Genomic DNA, 20747 nt, shown 5'->3' with positions numbered 1-20747 from the left:
GATCTTCTTGCAGTCCATGGGACTCTCAAGAGTCTCCTCCAGCACCATAATTCAAAAGCATCAATTCTTCGGCGATCAGCCTTCTTTATGGTCCAGCTCTCACTTCCATACATCACTACTGGGAAAACCATAGCTTTAACTATACGGACCTTTGTAGGCAAGGTGATGTCTCTGCTTTTTAAGATGCTGTCTAGGTTTGTCATTGCTTTTCTCCCAAGAAGCAGGCGTCTTTTAATTTTGTGACTGCTGTCACCATCTGCAGTGATCAAGGAGCCCAAGAAAGTAAAATCTCTCACTGCCTCCATTTCTTCCCCTTCCATTTGCCAGGAGGTGATGGGACCAGTGGCCATGATCTTGGTTTTTTTGATGTTGAGCTTCAGACCATATTTTGCTCTCTCCTCTTTCACCCTCATTAAAAGGTTCTTTAATTCCTCCTCGCTTTCTGCCATCAAGGTTGTGTCATCTGCATATCTGAGGTTGTTGATATTTCTTCCAGCAATCTTAATTCCGGCTTGGGATTCATCTAGTCCAGCCTTTCGCATGATGAATTCTGCATATAAGTTAAATAAGCAGGGAGACAATATACAACCTTATCGTACTCCTTTCCCAATTTTGAACCAATCAGTTGTTCCATATCCAGTTCTAACTGTAGCTTCTTGTCCCACATAGAGATTTCTCAGGAGACAGATGAGGTGATCAGGCACTCCAATTTCTTTAAGAACTTGCCATAGTTTGCTGTGGTCGACACAGTCAAAGGCTTTTGCATAGTCAATGAAGCAGAAGTAGACGATTTTCTGGAACTCTCTAGCTTTCTCCATAATCCAGCGCATGTTTGCTATTTGGTCTCTGGTTCCTCTGCCCCTACGAAATCCAGCTTGCACTTCTGGGAGGTATCGGTCCACATACTGCCTAAGACTGCCTTGTAGAAGTTTAAGCATAACCTTGCTAGCGTGTGAAATGAGTGCAATTGTGTGGTAGTTGGAGCATTCTTTGGTGTGCATCAGTAAACGAGAGGAATTAAGACTAAGAGATGAGTGGGGATGCTTGTGTAATCTCACTGTATACAAGTTGTACAATAAAGTACTTCAAAGTACCGTATTTCAGTTCCAATTCAATATGTGACAGGATTGCTGGTGAAATCCCAGTACCAATAGTTTGGATATAGCACCAACTTGCAGCCTAGAGAAAACAAGCTGCACTGGTGTTACAAGAAACAAATACTTGGATCAGTAAATTAGCTAAAGGGAGGAACTGGTGCTGTTTTGCATTATAGTTGCGTCCCTATGGATGGTGCTGTGACACAGGTGCTGGAGAAAGTGTAGTGCTGCTGTCTGAGACAATGCATATTGCAGCCAATACCTTTTGGTAAATGAATCTTCTTGCAATATTGCTTTCAACAGCCTAATAATACCCTGAGCAATAAGATGTGCAACACAAAATATGGAGGTATTTATCCATTTTATTATAATGTACATGCATGGGGAAAGTGCACCAAAAAATCAGAGCAAATTACTAGCATTTAGACATTTCATAATGAAAATATGACACTAGGATATATTTCAGGCAACAGAGATTTCTTTTTGGTAGTGCCAGTTTTATTTGCCAAAAATGCATCAATCTACAATTAGGCATATGGTTCAATAATGTGTTCTCTGTGTGGCAATGTCTCCTGTATTTATTCATCAGAACTCTAAACCCGCTTCAACAACAACATTAAAATATAGCTTGCTATCCCTAGTATGCTTTTTTTAATGGCAAATGGAATTTGTCTCATTACTATATTATATCAGCAATAATTGTACTGATATTTTTCAAGCACCTTGCAATCCACATACGTAGCAGCATGAAAATACAGAAAATCCCAGGTAAATGGATACTATATTAGTTTCAAATCTTTAAGCTGCTTTTAAACCAACACCTAGGACTATTACTCTGTAAAATAAGTTATGGAAAAGAACACAATTATCTTCATGGTCTGACAGTATTCCCTCTAAATTTATCACTAACCCTAAGACAGAAAAATGTCAGTTGTCTATCTTCTTGTTATGGCTGCACAGGACTTTTAATCTAAACAGTAGAGCTATTGACAGGCCACCAGAGTTATGCTCAGGCCATTCACTGGGATGTTATTTCTTGCTCACCCATGACACCTACCTACCCTGAGCTAAGAGGCATTTCTCATTACTGCCTAGCTTCTACTGCCCTCATCCCTGTCTTCCCAAAGAGTAAAAGCTGCTTTGTCAGGCCCCACACCTCCACAATAATATTTAGTCTTTTGACATGGCAACTTTACATCTTTACAAATTAAATTACTGGCTGTAATAAGCCAATGATCGGTGGGAGTCTGTTGTATGCAGTTAGCTTCACATAAGATACTGCACCTTGCTCATTTTACTACAGGGGAAAGTTTGGCAATCACAACTTCCCAAGATGCAAAAGTTAAATTGGATACCCTTCATCTGAGCCATCACCATCATGTGGGCCACAGCCATCAGATGAGAAGGAAGAACAGGTTTCCAAGAAAATAAGAATTAATAATAAGGAATGCTCAGTAACAGCTAGAGATGTCTTTCTGACAGTAAGTTTTCCCTAATCATGAACACAAAATATTGCACTTAAAGAAACATATTAGCGTATTGGAACAACCCCAACCCGGCAAACAATTAAAAAATGAAATTAAAAAACAGCAGCATGCATTTAAAACCTTTTGAAGTACATGGCATGCACTTTTATGGCAGCTCTTTGCATTTTGCAAAACATGTACATTAAAGCCATTATAAATATTCCATATTATACAGGTATGAAAGGCAGTGGAAAACAGGCAAATACATAATGTTTATCTTTTTTCAGTTTAGAAGAAGCTGAGAGGTAAGAGGTAAATATGCTAGAGTTGAAGAGGAAAAGTAGAAATTTGCCACTACTACCCTTATTTCAGTTGTGGTACCAACTAAGTTTGTCTCTAACCAGTCCCCTCCCCCCAAACTGCTCAGAAGCATTGGAGATCCGGGAGATTTTTATATGGCTTTCACTCAGTAGCTCATCAGAAAAAGCTTGCCAATTGCTCCTTACCTTTCCTAATTTGCACTCTGTTTGACTTGCACCAGTGTTTGACAAAACACAGTGCAACATGCATGGTGGGTGACATAATTAGCAATAGAATAGTCTTGCCCGACACTTGCTTGGCACTTTTGATTACACCATCTAAAAGTACTGCCACATTGCCTGTTCCATGCCTGTGTTGAAGTGCTTAAGATGTCACACAAGTTTCTGCTGGCTTTGGGGGCAGGGAGAAAAAGCAGATGGCACTGTTCATATTACCAAACACACTAGAAGCGATAGTCCTAAAATTACGTTTGACCATTTGTTTTGCAATCAACAGTCCCTGGACAGAAAGGAGGAAATGGAACGTGTCTCCCAATACCACACACACGAAGAAAAATTATAAACCAATATCCTCTTAAAAACCCATTAAAAGTTGTCCTCAACTTTGTGGTTTCGAAAATGCCATTAAGTTAACCTTTAAACAAACCACACCAATGTTTACTCTCCCTGTAATCAAAATGGAACATCTGATGCATGCCTAAGTTGAACTGACTCGATTCCAGTAGCAACTGGTGGGGTGGCACAGGGTTGTTTGCCTGCTTTCCAAACACAGAATATTGCTGCCAGCTCCCAAGAGGGAGAGGCACAGGGAACAAAGCGGCATGGTGGCAGAGCCAACCCAACACTCCTACTGCCAAACCCCAACCACACTGAGCTTCCTTCCCCTCTCAGGAATCAGCAGTGGCACTTGGTGTTCAGAAGGCAGGTGAGAAACCTTGCTCTACCTGGATTGCGCAGGTCTAAACAGCACTCTCTGACTTTTTCTGCAGCCTTCCCCGCAATGATACCCCGCTCCAAACATTGGCAGACTACAACTCCCATCGTCCCTGACCACAGGCCATGTTGGGTGGGACTGATGGTAGTTTGAGTCCAACAACAACAGCTGGACGGCACTGGGCCGGGGAAAAAGACTGTTGTAGTGTTAACCACACATTCTGTTGCACCGGACCACAACACGTGTTTGTGAAGAGAAATGCTATATTCCCTTTAAACAATACATTTGAGAAGCATTGTGAAGAGATACCAACTCACATAAAAAAAATAAACCTCATTAGAACGTCATTAGAACGTCGTGCTCTTGCACGCTAGTGTAGAAAGAACGGCCGAACAGAAATGAATGCAATCCCGGCTTGATCTTCTCAGCTAAGGCCATTATTATGTTAAGGTCACCCTCTGCCCTCAAGTCCAGGTCTATCTTCAAGCTACGGAGCGATTTAAAAGGCTTCTTGCCTTTTTGCCTGTGGGGAGGGGGAGGGGAAAGTGTGGTTAAACGGAATGATTTCAGTGAAAACTGTGCCAAGAAAACACACTGCTCCCTTTAGCTTCATACTTACGTATCGTCTTCTATATATTTGATTAGGGTCAAGGCTTTTCGGTGAAGGATTAACAAGAACTGTGCGAGGAACACACGCCTCAGGGACAATCCAGGTTTCAAATGAAAGACCTGTTCAGAATTGCCACATAAAAGATCAGTACACATTACATTAAATGGGGAAAGAGGGGAAAGGGTTCTGTTTAGTGGCATTCTCCCGCATGGCTCACCCCATATACTGCCTTCTGTTATAGACTAGTAAAATATACATTATGATCGGAGTTGGTTACAGAGAGGACAAGCGTGGGATATTGCAGGGACTCGGGGGGGGGGGATGCAGTGCATCTCAATGCTCTGCATGTACACATTATGCTCTTCTGTAGGAACCAATGGTAAGGGCAGGCTACCCATAGTTTCTGAAGAAACAGCACTGTCTGCCAGTATGCTACTGGGCTACATTTAAGGTTTTGCTGATGGTATACAAACCTCTAAACGGTTTGGGACCAGCTTACTTGAGGGACTGCCTGTTCTCTTATGTGCACTTACTTGGCTACTACGGTCTTCAGGAGATGCACTTTTGGCTACTCCATATACTCCTGAGGTTCACTTCCTAGTCATCTGGAGCAGGGCTTAATTTACTTACTCCCTTTGAATATCAAGCAGGCACCCACAGTACTGTTTTCGGCCCTTGCTCAAGAAGTGTTTATTTACTGACACAGGCTCTCCCTTCGCCGTGACCCAGCCATGTGCCTTGCTGAAATTTTCTATTGCGTTTCATACTGAAATTTTCTATTTTAGCGTTTCGTTTTAGAAAATCATACTGGTTTTCTTATATTCCTGATATTTATATGCTGAGTGGGATAGGATTTCTGTAAATAAAAATAAAGAGTGGAGAGGTGGTTTGTTCTTGCTGCAACAGCCACTCTCAAGTCCAGTGTTTTACTTTTACCTGTAGGAGGTAAATGGCAGCAGCAACTTAAAGCAAATGTAAAAGGATGTGCACAGAAACTCTATTTGGGCCAGGATTAAACTTGCTTCCTGTCCTGGTAATTTCAGCCATTGAGAATCAAGTCTGCTCATGTTTGTAGTTCTGCTGTTTGTGTTTGGCAATGCTGGGAACCAGCTTTTGCAAAGAAAGAGATTCTGCAGATGCACATATTTAGGTATCAACAATAAACATACAATATTTGAGTGAGTTTTTGGCCCAAGTCCCATAATTTCACTGAAGTCAGTGGTCTGTTAACTGCTGATGCTACTACAATTACAACTACAATTAATCTGCTAAATGCTAAATGCATACTGAACAAAGACCTTTTATTCCTACATCCCTTAACTATATTTGAAGCTTTCCCGCACTTTCCCGGCATTGCCACATGACTTGACCTTAGAGTGCAAATACAGAGAAAAGACAGGCAGTAGGTAATTAATCTCATTAGTATTAGATTAGAGCACCTTCTTTGAAATCACGCTTTAAAATACTACAGAAAAGAACCACTTGAGAGATGTTTTTTTAAAGCTACAACTACACAAAATGAACTCATTAAGAAAATTAAAATAGGTGATGTTTTGCTCATCAGTTTTAACTGATTAGAATGGACAGTTACCTGATCCAGAAAGGCTTTTACTAAAGTGTCTTGGTGAAGGACATCTTGGAAAACGTTCCTGTAAAAATACAGAGGAAGCATGCAGTAGTAATATGTTGAGTTTCATTCACAACGCAAAGCTGAAGTAGTATCTATACAGTAATCAATAATTCCTTACAGCATTTAAAAACACTGTTCTTATATGTGATCTAAAATATAAAGTAGGGCTAGTAAAAAAAAATCATGCAAACTCTTTTATATACTTTTATAGAAGTGCACAATACTTTGCATACAAAATGAGACTAAACTGTACAGATTGCAATTAAAGGATAACCCATGATGAAGGCTGGCTCGTGACTTGATTACTACAGCCTCAAGTGCTAATTTGTGCTTATGAATGAGCTATCACAGACCAAATACCAGAGAACTTCTTCTCTCATCATCTCAAACACCATGGGTGAAACTCAGTGTCGCGCGAAGGCAATCATTCCATCAGTGCAAGCATTTTTGCTTACTATATGGAACCTCTCCTCTGCCACTGGGGGGGTTCTCCAGATCTTCCAGAGCAGAATTGGGGGAAGCACAGGGGGGCAGAGACCGGGGAAAGCAACAGTGTGCTAGCAGGAGACCTTGAGCAGGCTTCCGCTAGTGCACCTGGTTAGTTGAATCTGGCCCTGTGTTTTTCAGTGGAGCCATCCCATACGCATGCATGTATAAACTGGACCTGAGTGTTGAATGAATTGTGCGACAAGTCTACCTGATCACTTCTTGCTGCTAGTTTATGAAAAAAGCTAAGAAGCTTCCAAATCTTGTAGAGGATAACTACTTTGGTGATCCTACTTCTCATGCCATTAGCCTCCCAAAGGATGGCATCTCAGAAGAGAGTTTGGTGGAGACAGAAATCAAATCCTCATAGCTGCGGAAGCATCCTAAGAAACTCATAGGGAGCAAGTGCTCAGTTGTTTTACAATTCTTGGGAGAGAACAGAAGACTCCCCATTCGAAAGGTACAGGTGAAACTCAGAAAATTAGAATATCGCCCAAAAGTGCATTTATTTCAGTAATGCAACTTAAAAGGGGAAACCAATATATGAGATAGATGCATGACATGCAAAGCAAGATATGTCAAGCCTTTATTTGTTGTAATTGTAATTATTTGTCGTTAGGCGGGTCAATTATAAATGGAATGTAATTAATTAAATGTAATAGCGATGTTTATTTTTGCATTATTGTAACTATTTGTTTTATTACTGTGGAATTTCCAAAAGAAAGCAGTTGTAAAAAAAAATTTTTTTAAGTTGCATTACTGAAATAAATGCACTTTTTGGCGATATTCTAATTTTCCGAGTTTCACCTGTAGAATCTCGCCCGTGCAAAATGGAAAAAAATGACTGCTGGCTTTCAATATTGCTTGGGTAATTGGGTCCTAATTTCAGGGCAGAAATTTTGCCTGGATGGCAAAACAGAACCAAAGCGTTATATAGACACTGCATTTAAACCATGATACCGGCATCAACATCTGAAATTCTGTGACTCTACAGGAACACATACAGATCAGGGGTGAAGCTCTCGTCTGTATGGATAATGGTATCCTGAGCCATCTCTTCATCTGAAGTGGCTCTCCAGAAAGCTGTGAGCTCCGATCTCATGTACCGCCGCTGATTATAGATATGTTCATGGCAAGGAGGCATCTGTTTCACGGTGTTGATATCTACATCAATGTGCGTGGTAGGATACGGAGCATACATGACTTGACGGAAAGGCAATGTAAAACTTCCAGTGCCATCCTGTCACAGTGAAAACAATTAGTCCAGTTACTAAAAAAAGTCAGAGGAATGAAAAACTGTAAGGCGCTATCAAATTACAATTTGAACCATTTTGATTTATTGTCATAATATGGCAATAAATTAAGACAATTCTCTCTCTCACACACACACATACACAAACACACACACATATATAGATATAGATATAGATACATATGTCACACTGAGGATGTGTTCTGTATCGACAGCACTCAGCATCTTACAATTCAATTCTTAGCACATATACAGTCCCAACAAATTCAGTAGGAATCCAGGAATTGTAGAATTGGAAGGGACCCTGAGGATCATCGAGTCCAACCCCCTACAATGCAGGAATACGCGGCTGTCCCATACAGGGATCGAACCTGCAAACTTGGCATTATCAGTGCCATGTTCTAACCAACTGAGCTACTTAATCCCTTGGGTGCAGGTTTAGGATTTCTGCCTTGATATGCATGGATATAAGCTTAATTGAACTTAGTGGGGCTAACATACGAGTAAACTTGCTACGGATTGAATTATAAGAGTTTGAATGTTCTCCATACAGAAAGTAGACTCTGTTACAGCCTTACATTTGGGCTTACTTATGAGTAAGCATGCATAGAAACTCCATGAATGCACAGGGGACTCCAGATTGTGGATAACGAGTATCCTTATAGAAAACTCAGAAGGAAATATTCCACTGAAATCCCTGAATTTTTGGTGTTTACAATTACTTTAGCTGGTTTTATATATAAAAAAAATTCCTTCCAGTAGCACCTTAGAGACCAAGTAAGTTCTCAAAGGTGCTACTGGAAGGAATTTTTTTATTTTGTTTCAACTACGTCAGACCAACACGGCTACCTACCTGTAACTGGTTTTATATACAGTGGGAGCTCGGTTTGCGACCGCAATCCGTTCCACGGAGGCGGTCGCTCGCCGAAGGCACGCTTCTGCGTGTGTGCCGATAGAGCGCTTCTGCGCACGCACGCACTGCGCAGATCGCGTCTGCGCATCCGACGCCACGGAACCCGGATGTAAACACTTCCGGGTCTGCGGCGGTCGCTCGCTGAAGCGGTCACTCACCAAGGTAGGCATAAACCAAGGTTTGACTGTATGTTATACTGTAATTCACTTCATGATGCCTAATGAGAAGTGATTCATAAATGAAATTAGTATTAATCATAATAAGACTGTGTTAGAGAGGGAAACACAACTGCATTTTGTAGTTTTGTTCACTATTGTTACCAGTTTTCTTCCCTCCACCCTGGGGATTGTTTGTTTGTTTGGCAATTATTGCTTTTAAAGGTTTTTTAAAGTTTTATAGGTCCAGTCTGGACTGCCATTTTTAAAAAAACAAAAAAAAACCAAACCTATTTTTTACATTAAACATTTCTAGTCAATTACCAATATCACTTTCAGAAAAAGATTTCTCCAGTTTCCACTATATGACACATTTAAGTGTGAGAAGGAAAGGACAGGTGTTGATTTATCTTCATTCTTCATAGCAAGGGAAGAACAGACAGGAAAGTACATTTTCCTTTAAAAAAAATAGTAGTTGTGTTAATGAAAATTAACAGTTTAATCTATGCTTCCTTTGTCCTGCTGGATAAACACTTCCAACTTCCTCACTTATAGGAAAAACCTACCAGTATTTTAATTTTAAAGGACATTAATAATGATGCCAACAAAATAAATAATTTATTAATCTAAGCACAACAATACTTCATTTGATTAGAAGACCAATGACTAAAGTTACTGGCTCCTGACAAAATGTAGTTGAGCAAATCAAAGACCTCACCTTCAGTAATCCTTGCACAAAAAGCCCCGATTCATACTTAAAGGAAGTTTCATTTCTGCACAGCCTAGAACACTTTCGCTCTGCTGAAGTAAGAAAGAGGCACAGTGTCCGTACTATCTGTAATACAAAAATACTGTAAAAATACTGATAGGCAGGGAAATTTAGCAAAAAAGAAAACTTGCAAATGAAAATTGTTATATGATATAGTAACTGGGTAGTTGCTACTTGCCAATTACAGGAACCCAAATGACTTATTGCCAGTTATTTTTGGGAGACCTCATTTTCTAAGTACACAAGCTTCACATTTTGTTGCTAGAGGAATACCTCCCCCCCTTTACAGGTAATATATGAAATCAAAGGACTAACGCTTATGATTTCTGGCAGCATATTGTTCTGCCTGGTAATCTAACCTTTATAAGATAGGAGATGCTTACTTTATTAACTTTTTCTGCACTGCTTCCTATAACTACCGAGCAGCCACACGTCTGCAAGTGTGAACTGATGGCTCTGCAAATTGAAAAGAGAGGCATACAAAGTAATATGAAATACTTCACAAGAAGTTTACATGCAGCAGCTAAAAAGACTCTGCAAAGCTTTTTCTTGCCAACAATACTAATGTTTCCAAATGTGGTAAGTAGTCTGTACTAAAAATCAAACACCAAGGGCCAGAACTATATGGTTAGTTGAGCCACCTGAAATTAAATTGCTACAAATCTAGACTTCAGACAAAATGATACCATTTAATATCTACTCACATTTTGGGGTAAGTGTATGAATTGCCTTAAACTCCTATGTGAATATCTTGTTTTACTCTGCAGTAATCATTACAGTGCAGGACAAGAGAATGGAGCCACAGACTGCTAACTAGTTATCTGATTACTGTATTTTTCCGTCTAGAAGACGCCCCCATGTATAAGACCCCAACCCCTCTATTTTTGGGGACTCAGTTTTAAGAAAATGAGGGGAGATGGCCCAAAGTTGTTGAGCTTCTCTTCCCATACAGCTGCGGGCAGGAAACACTAGATCGTTTCCCACGGGCAGTGGCATCGGGGAAAGTTGCGCTCCCGCCAACCAGCTGGCTGGCAGGCGCGCAGCTTCTCCCTGCCCCCGCCTGCCATGCCACTATCCATGTATTGGACAACCCCAGTTTTTTGACACAATTTTTGAGTGAAAAAAACCTCGTCTAATAGACAGAAAAATATGGTACTTTCATTACATGTATATTTTATGGCATTTGATTTCATAAGAGTGAAGAAACCAAAGCTGAACAGAAGAAACTATTTCTGAATTTCAACCCCCCAGAATGCAAGAAAATGCACTTGTATGAGGATCAAACCCGTAACCTTGGCATTATCAGCACCATGCTCTAACCCAGGCATGGGCAAACTCGGCCCTCCAGGTGTTTTGGGACTACAACTCCCATCATCCCTGGCTAACAGGACCAGTGGGCAGGGATGATGGGAGTTGTAGTCCCAAAACATCTGGAGGGCCGAGTTTGCCTATGCCTGCTCTAATCAACCAAGTTAACCAGCAAGGTTACAGTATGCAGTCTGAACTTTCAATTTTTGGACATGAATGAAAAAGCTCTCTATTTTCAAAAGGTGCCATATTGGGGGAAAGTAGTTAGCAGAATGACTCCCCCTTTTTCCCAGGAAGATTTAACGAAACCCCAGTTCTGTTAATAGACTCTGCTTTATAGGTCTCCATTGACTGAAGTACAATGAAACCTGTGGCATGCCTTTCATTAACTCTGCCAGTGACAAACAGAATGCAAAGTATGAGAGTGGAGAATTATTTTTCCTTCCAGCAGGAATGATGGCACACCCACAATGCCACAGATCTCAAAGTTAGGTTGGTCAGATTTTTAGCTATCAATGCCAATGAAATACTATTTTTAACCTAGAAAACAGATGTACTGGGTGGTATGGAGAAGCTAGAAACACAGTCCTTTTTCGGTTTAGTGAGAATCTATTTCTCACCCACTGCCTCGATTCAACTTAGTTTCCAAGCTTCCATATGCATAAGTCTTAATATGTTTTCTTAACAAGGCAACAGGTAAGATAAATAACTGTCAATATAGTGCTACACAAGCAGGTTAGTAAGTGATCACCCTAGTTTTCACATCAATTCATTTTTACTCTAAACTATTTAAAAGAGGCTTACTTATAGGCAAAAACACTACCAATAAATAAAAAGGATTTTTTTTCTTCCCCACTCATCGTCACCTATCTCCCCCCTCTTTCCCCAAATCTCTGCTTTAGAAGTAAGTACTTTCCCAAAAAACAAATGATCATACTTAAGGAGGAAACCTTCGTGACAGCTGTCTCCAATGTCATCATCGCTAAGCACTGTGTCACTTATCTGGAATGTGATAAAAGCACAGGGAGGAAGATTAGTCATGGTGTACATGCTACAAATGACAAACAGCCCAGGAACCAACCCTATTTAAATGCAGAAATAAAGAAATAGATTTATTTAAAAAAAAATAAGGAAGTACGCAAAGTCAGAATTTTAATACAATTCATTTATTTATTTAATTTCTATCCCACATCTTACTCCAAAGGACCTTTATCTTCCAGGAACCTGCATGGACACAACAAGCTCCAATCCTTTCTCACAATTCAAGCAAGGAGGAGAGTGACTGTGGAATTAAATGTTCATTGCTTTGCCTGTATAATCCCCCCACTGCCAGCTTTACAAGCTCCACACCCACTGCTGTATCAGTATGTATTTGTTTTGTTGGTACATTAATGATCCAGTAAAAGAATGCCTAGGATCTAAAAAGATCCTACCTTTGAACTCTCCCTAGATGTTTTTTTTAAAAAAAAACACCTGTGGAATGACTCACAATTTGGATTTGGATTTTTTTTGCACTTTAAAGAGCTACGTACAGACCAGACAACATGCAATTTAGTCCGGTAGAGTTTAAAAGGTGCTGTGATGTCTGTGCGATGTGCCCTTGGCTGCAGATCCTAGAAGACCTGCTGTTTGCCTTGCAGGGCCTGGAATGACTCCAGCTACAAAAGCTGAGAATGCTGAACAGATTCTTGGTCTGGGGTGTTGTTTAGAGGTTTGCCGGGGGAGGGGCTTGCTGTTGCTGTTATTGGTTTTAATATTTGGTATCTTTATAATGGATCTTAATATGATTTATATTGTTCAATTTGATTGTGTGCTTCTCAATGTTTTTAAGACTACTTTTGTTAATTATGTATTTTTTTCATGTTGTAAGTAGCCTTAAGCAGGGTTTTAACTCTTGTAAGGTTGGCATACAAATAAAATGTATGCATGTACCCTGGTATAAATTCTGTACTGTACTGGCCAAAAAAAACCCCAAAAGCTAGAAATCCATTGACTGATGAGCTGCAATTCATTTCATTAAAGGCACTTCAAAAAAAGAGAAAGAGTGGAAGACTTGCTTCCTTTCATGATGCAGCTAACAGTAAGACTTACATCTATTTCTTCTGGAACACTGTGTGATTTCATAGATGAAAGGAGCTCCATTACAGGAATAACTTCCCCTGTCAGCATTGGAATGATGCTCTGGCCCTATGCAATAAATAATGGTTTATGAAATGAAAAGCAGAGTGTGCACTTAAAGAACAGAACCTGAATAGGGTGAACATTTTTTTTGGAGAGGAAAGAAAGAGTAACAAGAAACTAGTAAAACAATTCAATGTTATGTAAGTAGACGTCTGCTTGTGTGACAGGACTTCACCTTCCACCCAACCCAACAGCTTCCCATGTCCCCAAAACCATGAATATAATTTTTGAACTGAATGCAATTTTAAAACTGAGTTTCTCAGCTATAGTGTTAGACTACTGTACTTGGTTAAATAAAATTCAAGAGCCCGGGCAGATATAGGACATACAGAGAAAAATGATTAAGTTAATGTATTGCTTAGAATTTACAGTTGATAAAGAGAAAATACTTGTGGTTTCATTCCTTGTTAAGTACCGTTTTCCTAAGGTCATCTACAACAGGGATGGGGAACCTTTTTCAGCCTGAGGGCCACATTCCCTTCTGGGCAACTTTCTGGGGGCCATATCCCAGTGGTGGGTGCGGCCAGAGGCAAAAGTGGGTGGAACAGTGACAGTAAATGTTACCTTTGCTCAAGCTCGTTTCTGTACACATTCACACATACCCTTCGATCCTCCATGCAGGCAACGGAAAGGTGCCATCAGAATTCAAGGAAATATTCCAGCCAGGCAAAAACATTTTGGGTGGGTGTGAAGCACAGCCGTTGAGAAGTGAGTTAGAGAGGGGTGGTGGTTGGAGAAAGTCCCAAGGGCTAGACAAAGATGCCTGCAGGACCACATTTGGTCTCTGGGCTTGATGTGTCCCAACCCTGCTGTATAATAAATCCTCTCCCAACCAGCTGTAGCCCAAAACACATGCACTGCCAGTTCTTTTGCCTGATAAACCAATGATCTAGTAAGATCTTCTGTTATGACAGGAGGTTGATAGTACAAACAAACTGAAGAAGCCACTTAAAAAAAAACACTCTTCATTTAGATGGCCTGTATACAAAGAGAATAAAATACCACTCAGAATTCTACTTCGCTCCACAATGGCATGGAGCTGGCATATGTTTTTTCAGTTTGCTCAGTGTTTCTATTCCATCTTCATGGAACTCATTCTCTTATAGAAAGCATTCACGATACCCAGAGGAAGCAACTTCTACAGGTGGATGTGGCTAAATGGGAAAGGAGCAAGAACACTTGTAATCCTTCCACTTGAAATTGATGGGATATGAAGTGTCAGTATTGAAATGTACACAGAGTCTTGCCGCTTGCATCATTCTTACCTGGTCTTCCATTCTCTCTGTGCCCTCCAGGACAGCCTTCTGAATGTGTTCTTGCCTTTCCTAGGCATGGGGGGAAATTGTTACTTGTAAAAGAAAGTTTCTAGTACATGTGTACATGTTTTAACCCACACACCGTACAACCAGCATTCTATAAAAAGACAATCAGATCCACAACGACCCAACGAAGCTGCAGTATCTTAGTCAACACAAAATCACATTCAATTCTAAACAGGCTAAAAGAAGGAGATCTGTGTTCAGCCATGATCTCAGTGAGTAGTGTCAGTCTGCCCAGATGCTTTCAGCCTAACCTAGTCCACTGAGTTCTTGTGAGGTCAAATGGAATAATATCACCACATATGTGTGCTGCCTTGAGCAGCTCTGTAGTTGAGTAGGGTCGAACAAAAAAAAGAGAAAAACTTCTGATTTGAGTGACTTACTTCCACACAGCTGCACTTCAGATCATAAGATTCTTCCAATAAAAAGACCAAGTGTCCGATTCAAAAATGAACTGGAAAGATTATACTTCTTGGAAAGACCAATGCCCTGGATATTTTTCAAAGTAAAGCCTTGTGCACTGTGTATTTCTTTTGCAGGCAATGATCAAGAGAGTAGACCACCTTGTTATTTTTCCATGAAAGTGTGGTTGATAACTATTTAAATAACTGAAATAAATAAATGCACATGGCCATCAAAGTCTTGAGCAGCGTACGGAAAAGTCATACACGTATTTTACTAAGTAAAAATAACACACATTATTAAAAAATAAAGATTGTTCTTGTAGGTCATGTTAAACTTCTGGGGGAATTCCACCTGGCAGATAGAGCAAATTGGCTTTGTGTGTGCAAGGAAAAGGCTTACTCTTGTGTAGGCATAATAAATTGAAAAATGATCATGCTGAGCTATGGATGAGAGTGTCAGGGCTCCAAAAGTCAAGAGCAGGAGGAGGGAGATCTTGAATTTATTTGGCTAGAATGCTAGATCACCATCTGCTGGCATGTATTATGCTTAGCCAATCATAAGGCTCCAGACTTAAAAGTGGTTACCATGAAGAAGTATCCTACCTTGTGCATCCATATCCGTCCTTTTCTTATAATATGTGTCAGCCTGTCGACACATACTCTGTGAAGGGGAAGGTAGAAGCCAAGCTCACTTTGTGGAAGGATTATCGATAGTCCATATGTACTTCTGTCCCCGTTCCAATTCCCATCAAAAATTAAGGACACGATAATGACTCCTTTCTCAGCCAAAACAAAAAACTTCACATCTATTGCACCACTTTCTGCATTACGAAGTATTTCCCCATTCAGAGTATGGTTTGCAAGAAATGTTATTTCTCCATCACTGAGAAGCTGCTGGTCTGTTTTGGGGGCCCAGATGTGTCTGACCCTGGGACCAAGAATATTGTCCCAGTAGGCAAAAGTAGCAGCCAGCAATGGGGACTCTCCATTCAAGGCAATCTCAGTCTTGGCAACAGCAGGAGAAGGAGGAGGACACAGAGCAGACATGGCGACCCCGACTGTCACATGACCGATACCTAAAACCTAGAGTTTGAACAAAGCAGACAGTGAGCATAGCAGGATTCATATAAAACATCTGTCAGTAATATATACAACGGAGATACCATATTTAGCACTAGTGAAATTGATGTTATATCATCACATACCAGTGTCAGAATAGATTAAATACCATAAGTTGTGATTGTACTTCTAGTAAATAAGGAACTTCAGAAACAGGAGGAACGGCATCCAAGTAAACATGCTTTACTTGGGATGTGGGTAGCACTGTGGGTTAAACCATGGAGCCTTAGGCTTGCCGATCAGAAGGTCGGCGGTTCGAATCCCTGGGGCGGTTGCTCGGTCCCTGCTCCTGCCAACCTAGCAGTTTGAAAGCATGTCAAAGTGCAAGTAGATAAAAAGGTACCGCTCCAGCAGGAAGGTAAACGGCGTTTCCGTGAGCTGCTCTGGTTCACCAGAAGCAGCTTAGTATAGTCATGCTGGCCACATGATCTGGAAGCTGTACGCCGGCTCCCTCGGCCAATAACGCGAGATGAGCGCCGCAACCCCGGAGTCGGTCATGACTGGACCTAATGGTCAGGGGTCCCTTTACCTTTACCGAAACATGCTTAGGATTGTGGTAATACAAAAGAAGAGTTGGTCTCCACCAGGCATCCCCAAACTGAGGCCCTCCAGATGTTTTGGCCTACAACTCCCATGATTCCTAGCTAACAGGACCAATGGTCGGGGAAGATGGGAACCGTAGTCCAAAACATCTGGAGGGCCGAAGTTTGGGGATGCCTGGTCTCCACTATAACGCCTTATGTCGTAAGTAACATTTCAACATGTTTATAAGGGCCAAGAACCCACACTTACTTGGAGTAAGCCTCATTGAACTCAGAGAGATGAGTGCACAGCTAGCAGAATAACTCTGAGACAAACCATGCAATGCTTCTGCTCATGCATGAAATTGGTGGTAGGATGAGACTCATCAATTTATGATAGCAACATCAGCCAATAAATAAAAAGCGTAACAGAAGAAGAAAATGCTACTTTAAATAATGTTTCCATGTTATAACACCAACAAATGCATGAAGCATTGAGGGAAGCAGAAGGCAATCAAGGTCAATGCTTTTCAAAGTCATATTCTCACGCAAGCAAAGCATTTCCAGTGGACTTTGTGTTGAAAGCGAAGAAGGAAGTCATGCAATAGTGAGGAAGTTCCGTAATGAAATGCAAGTTCCATGTTTTCAACATATTTCGCATTGATTTTGACCTACATTGCAAGCGATCACAAGACTATAAACAACAGCATATGACTGTCTTGAACCATTTAGTCAACCTGAGAGCAACTTCAACTAATTTCAACTGAATTTACTTCTAAGGAGCAAGATTGATCTGACTACTGCCATAATATAAACATACAGTAATGAAAAACTTGAAACAGGAGTCTCTATATCTATATACACAACTGATCTGAACACAAAAAAGGAAAAAAATAATTTGAACCAAGAGCTTAATAAAAATAAATGACATATGCAGGATAATCTAGAGCAGGGGTGTCAAACTCAAATTCATCGGGGGCCGCATCAGCAGTTTGGTCACCCTCAAAGGGCCGGTTGTATCTGTAGGACTATGTGTCCACTCTTAGTATCATAAATTATTGTCACTGCATTCAATTATTACTGTTTTTTTGTAATAATGTAAGTAATAACTAGCTCTGAAAGCAGAAACATAGTCAGAATAATGGCAAGTAGATATTCAAATGTACAATTATTGTACAATTTATTGAAAAATGATTTTTGGTAACTGCACTGGGTGGTGGAGGCTCGCTAGGGTTTCATGCAGGACCTTTGCAGAGCTACTAGTACCTGGAGATGCTGGGGTCCTTCTGCATGCAGGACAGATGTTCTGCCAGTGAGCCACCACCCTTCACCAAAGGGACTGGCTGAGGTTGACTCACTGGAGCTGCTCTCCTGGTTCCAGGGTTTAAGGGCCAGAAGTAGCATCCTATGTTTCTGAGGAGAGGGAGAAGGAGGGGAGGGAAGGGGAGGGAGGAAGGAAGGAAGGAAGGAAGAAAAGAGGGAGTGGGAGGGAGAGAGGAAGGAAGGAAAGAGGGGAGAGAAAGAAGAGTAGGAAATAAGGAAGGGAATAAAGAAGGAAAGAAAAAGAAAGAGGGAGAGAAGACGGAAAGGGAGAAAGAAGGAAGGAAGTAGAGGGAAAGAAAGAATAAGAATGAGGGAGAGGAAGAAAGATGGGAAGGAAGGAAGGAAGGAAGGAAGGAAGGAAGGAAGGAAGGAAGAAAAGAGGGAGCAGGAGGGAGAGAGGAAGGAAAGAGGTGAGAGAAAGAAGAGTAGGAAAGAAGGAATAAAGAAGGAAAGAAAAAGAAAGAGGGAGAGAAGACAGAGATAAAGAAGGAAGGAAGGAGAAAGAAATAAAGAATAAGAACGAGAGAGAGGAAGAAAGAAAGGGAAGGGGGGGTCGCCGCCTTGATTCAGCGCCAGAAAAGAGCGCGAAGGGACCCAGGGGCAAAAAGCATTTCCCGTGCAGCGTGAGGCAGCGGGTGTCCGTTTTAGGAGAAGTGCGTAAAGCCTCAGAGTTGCACGTTCGTGAGGCTGAGCCGCTGCTGAGCTCACGTTCATGAGGCTGAGCCGCGGCAGGAGGAGGAGGAGGAGGAGAGGCAAGAGGAGGAGGAGGAGGCAGTTTGCCGGGTCGGTGCCCGGCAGCGCCGTGCGGAGAGTTCCGAGCCTCTGGGACAAAGCAGTGCTCTGTAGTACTTTGAATCCTCCTCCTCCTCCATGCGGCGCTGCTGGGTGCTTTGTCTGTGCTTCAGCAGCAGCAACAGCCATTTCCAGGCACCGAGCCATGGCAGGAGGAGGAGGATTCAAAGTGCTATAGAGCACTGCTGCGTCGCAGAGGCTCAGGACTCTCCGTGCGGCGCTGCCGGGCGCTGACCCGGCAAGCTGCCGCCTCCTTCTCCTGCTGTGGCTCGGGGTGCTCCACGCAGCGCTGCTCCGGCCGCCTTTCTACCCCCCCCCCCGGCCCCAGCTGTTTGTCGGCGCTTTGTCGGTGCGGCGCTTCAGCAGCAAGGTCCCGCTGCTGGGTCCCGCTGGCTGCGGCGCTCGGCGGGCCACATGACAAGGTCTGGCGGGCCAGATTTGGCCCCCGGGCCTTGTGTTTGACACCCGTGATCTAGAGTATGCATTACACACAGCAGTGTTAGAAACTCATCGATATATAAGCTAGGCACCAAATGGCTCCTTAAACCAGGCTTACAGTCGCCAAAATGGAATGGCCAGTTGCCATTTTGGGGTCAGAGGACTCAAAAGTCGTATTTTTCAATATGACTTTTTGGTTCCTGAACTTAATTCTGATTGTGCTGATAAAATATAGTGGACAGAATTCTACAGGATGTTCTGCTAGTGTGTAAAAGCAGTACAGATCCAAAGATCCCTAGGCATGCACCTCCAGATGGTGGAGACGTTAGATGCCATCCTGGCACCCGGTCATCTTCACCTGGTCGCAAGCGGCCAATAGCCAGGTGCAAAATGCGCCTGGCGCCTGACAGATTTCAAATGCACAATGGGTTTTTTGTCAAGGCTACCAAGAAATAATTATTTCAATTCTACTTAACAAGTTTTAAAAATCAACTGTGACGATCAAAATTATTTCAACCTTGCACTTTCAGACGCTTGATCAGTTTTCAATAATGTTACGATGGGAAATCTAAATCTAAATTGCCATGTACATTCAGGCAGAGTTATAGATTTGGACCCTTGCACTGGTTATTACACGATCCAGAGCAAAAACAACTGAGTCGGGAGAGGCTGTGTCCAATTTGGGCGCGGCGTTGGACAAACAGAGGGCCACCACAATGAGTTTGAAACCTGAGGACACTAAGGCGCACAGTGTCCGCGAAGCTCTTGTTTCTGGGAGATTGCTCACATTTGGATTGCATTCCATCATGTTCATAGCTTGATGGGTGCTCATAGATTGATCGTACCCTGCAGTAACAGCACCCCACCGCAGAATCAAAAGCATAGGAATTAGGCTGCAAAGCCTTGCTTCGAGCAAGACCAGTTATGATGGTAGCACAGGAAGGGGCTAAGCCCCCAAAATCTCCAACCTTCAATCCAGTAGCCTTCGGTGCCACGGGCATAGCCAGTATTTTTGTTGGGGAGGGGCGCACGCTTTATGTTGGGGGGCGCAGAACCTCAGTTAGTTAAGTATTTTTATTGATTTTTAGGAGGGCAGGTCCCCTCCCTGTCCCCCCTTGCCTATGTTCGGTGCACCTTGAAATCTTCCCTGTTCTTGAAAACGAGCGCAAGGAGGCTGACCTAGCGCACCATCCTGCCCTCTCAGCATCCAGCCAGGTAGCCATGGGAACCCCTGCGAGCAGGATCCCACCCTCCCAACCCTGCACACCGGAGGCACAATTTCGGCACACCTCCCTTGGAAGGGGCAGCCTGAAGAACCCGCCGCCGCGGGGCTGGGAGGAGACCCACCCACCCCCAACCCCACCGCACCCACAGGTGAAACCGACCCACTCACCCTCAGACGTCAGCGGAAAGGCACGCGGCCACCTGAGGGCCGGAAGTATCGCCCCCTCACCGGCCCGGGCAGCCCTCGATTGTAAACACAGCGCATGGGAGGGCGCCCTGCCACTGCGCGTGCGCGCCGACCGGCCCTTCGGAGACAGAGGTTCTCTCACGCGCTCCTATGAGGAAACGGAGAGCCGACGTAGAGGTATAGGCAAAAACCAGTCGTGTGCGCCTCAGACTTTCGGCTCCCCTGTTGCAGTTGTTGTTGCCGTTTCCAAATGTTTTACAGTATATTGAAGAGAATAGAGACAAGCATTTTCCACACCT

At 42.4% G+C, this 20747-nt stretch overlaps 1 protein-coding gene across 2 annotated transcripts; it reads right to left on the bottom strand.

Annotated features, from left to right (window-relative positions):
- Positions 1–709: 709 nt before the first annotated feature.
- Positions 710–20585, bottom strand: C9orf72 (C9orf72-SMCR8 complex subunit). 2 transcript variants are annotated; one of them, XM_035140979.2, is made up of 11 exons: positions 20431–20585; positions 15448–15927; positions 14387–14446; positions 13032–13127; positions 11878–11942; positions 10016–10088; positions 9582–9698; positions 7548–7783; positions 6019–6076; positions 4437–4546; positions 710–4340 (listed from the first exon to the last, which is right to left on the bottom strand). In XM_035140979.2, the coding sequence occupies exons 2-11, from the start codon at positions 15889–15891 to the stop codon at positions 4154–4156; spliced, it is 1446 nt and encodes a 481-aa protein (XP_034996870.1). In that variant the 5' UTR covers positions 15892–15927; positions 20431–20585; the 3' UTR covers positions 710–4153. The 2 variants fall into 2 exon arrangements, with proteins under 2 accessions (XP_034996870.1, XP_060124694.1); XM_060268711.1 differs by lacking the exon at positions 20431–20585 and adding an exon at positions 17751–17832.
- Between the last annotated feature and the right edge of the window lie 162 nt (positions 20586–20747).

Source organism: Zootoca vivipara, chromosome 16 (genome assembly GCF_963506605.1).
Source record: "Zootoca vivipara chromosome 16, rZooViv1.1, whole genome shotgun sequence".
Lineage (NCBI taxonomy): Eukaryota > Metazoa > Chordata > Lepidosauria > Squamata > Lacertidae > Zootoca > Zootoca vivipara.
Note: the sequence above shows the minus strand (reverse complement) of the source record. Positions and strands in the feature narration are given on the sequence as shown.

What these genes read in the sequence shown, in the direction of transcription:
- C9orf72 (XM_035140979.2), bottom strand. Translation starts at nt 15,891, where the DNA reads ATGTCTGCTCTGTGTCCTCCTCCTTCTCCTGCTGTTGCCAAGACTGAG. An exon ending in GACGGATATGGATGCACAAG is followed by an intron (nt 14,447 to 15,447) that starts GTAGGATACTTC and finishes CCCCATGCCTAG; the next exon opens with GAAAGGCAAGAACACATTCA. An exon ending in CACGAAGGTTTCCTCCTTAA is followed by an intron (nt 10,089 to 11,877) that starts GTATGATCATTT and finishes TTCAATTTGCAG; the next exon opens with AGCCATCAGTTCACACTTGC.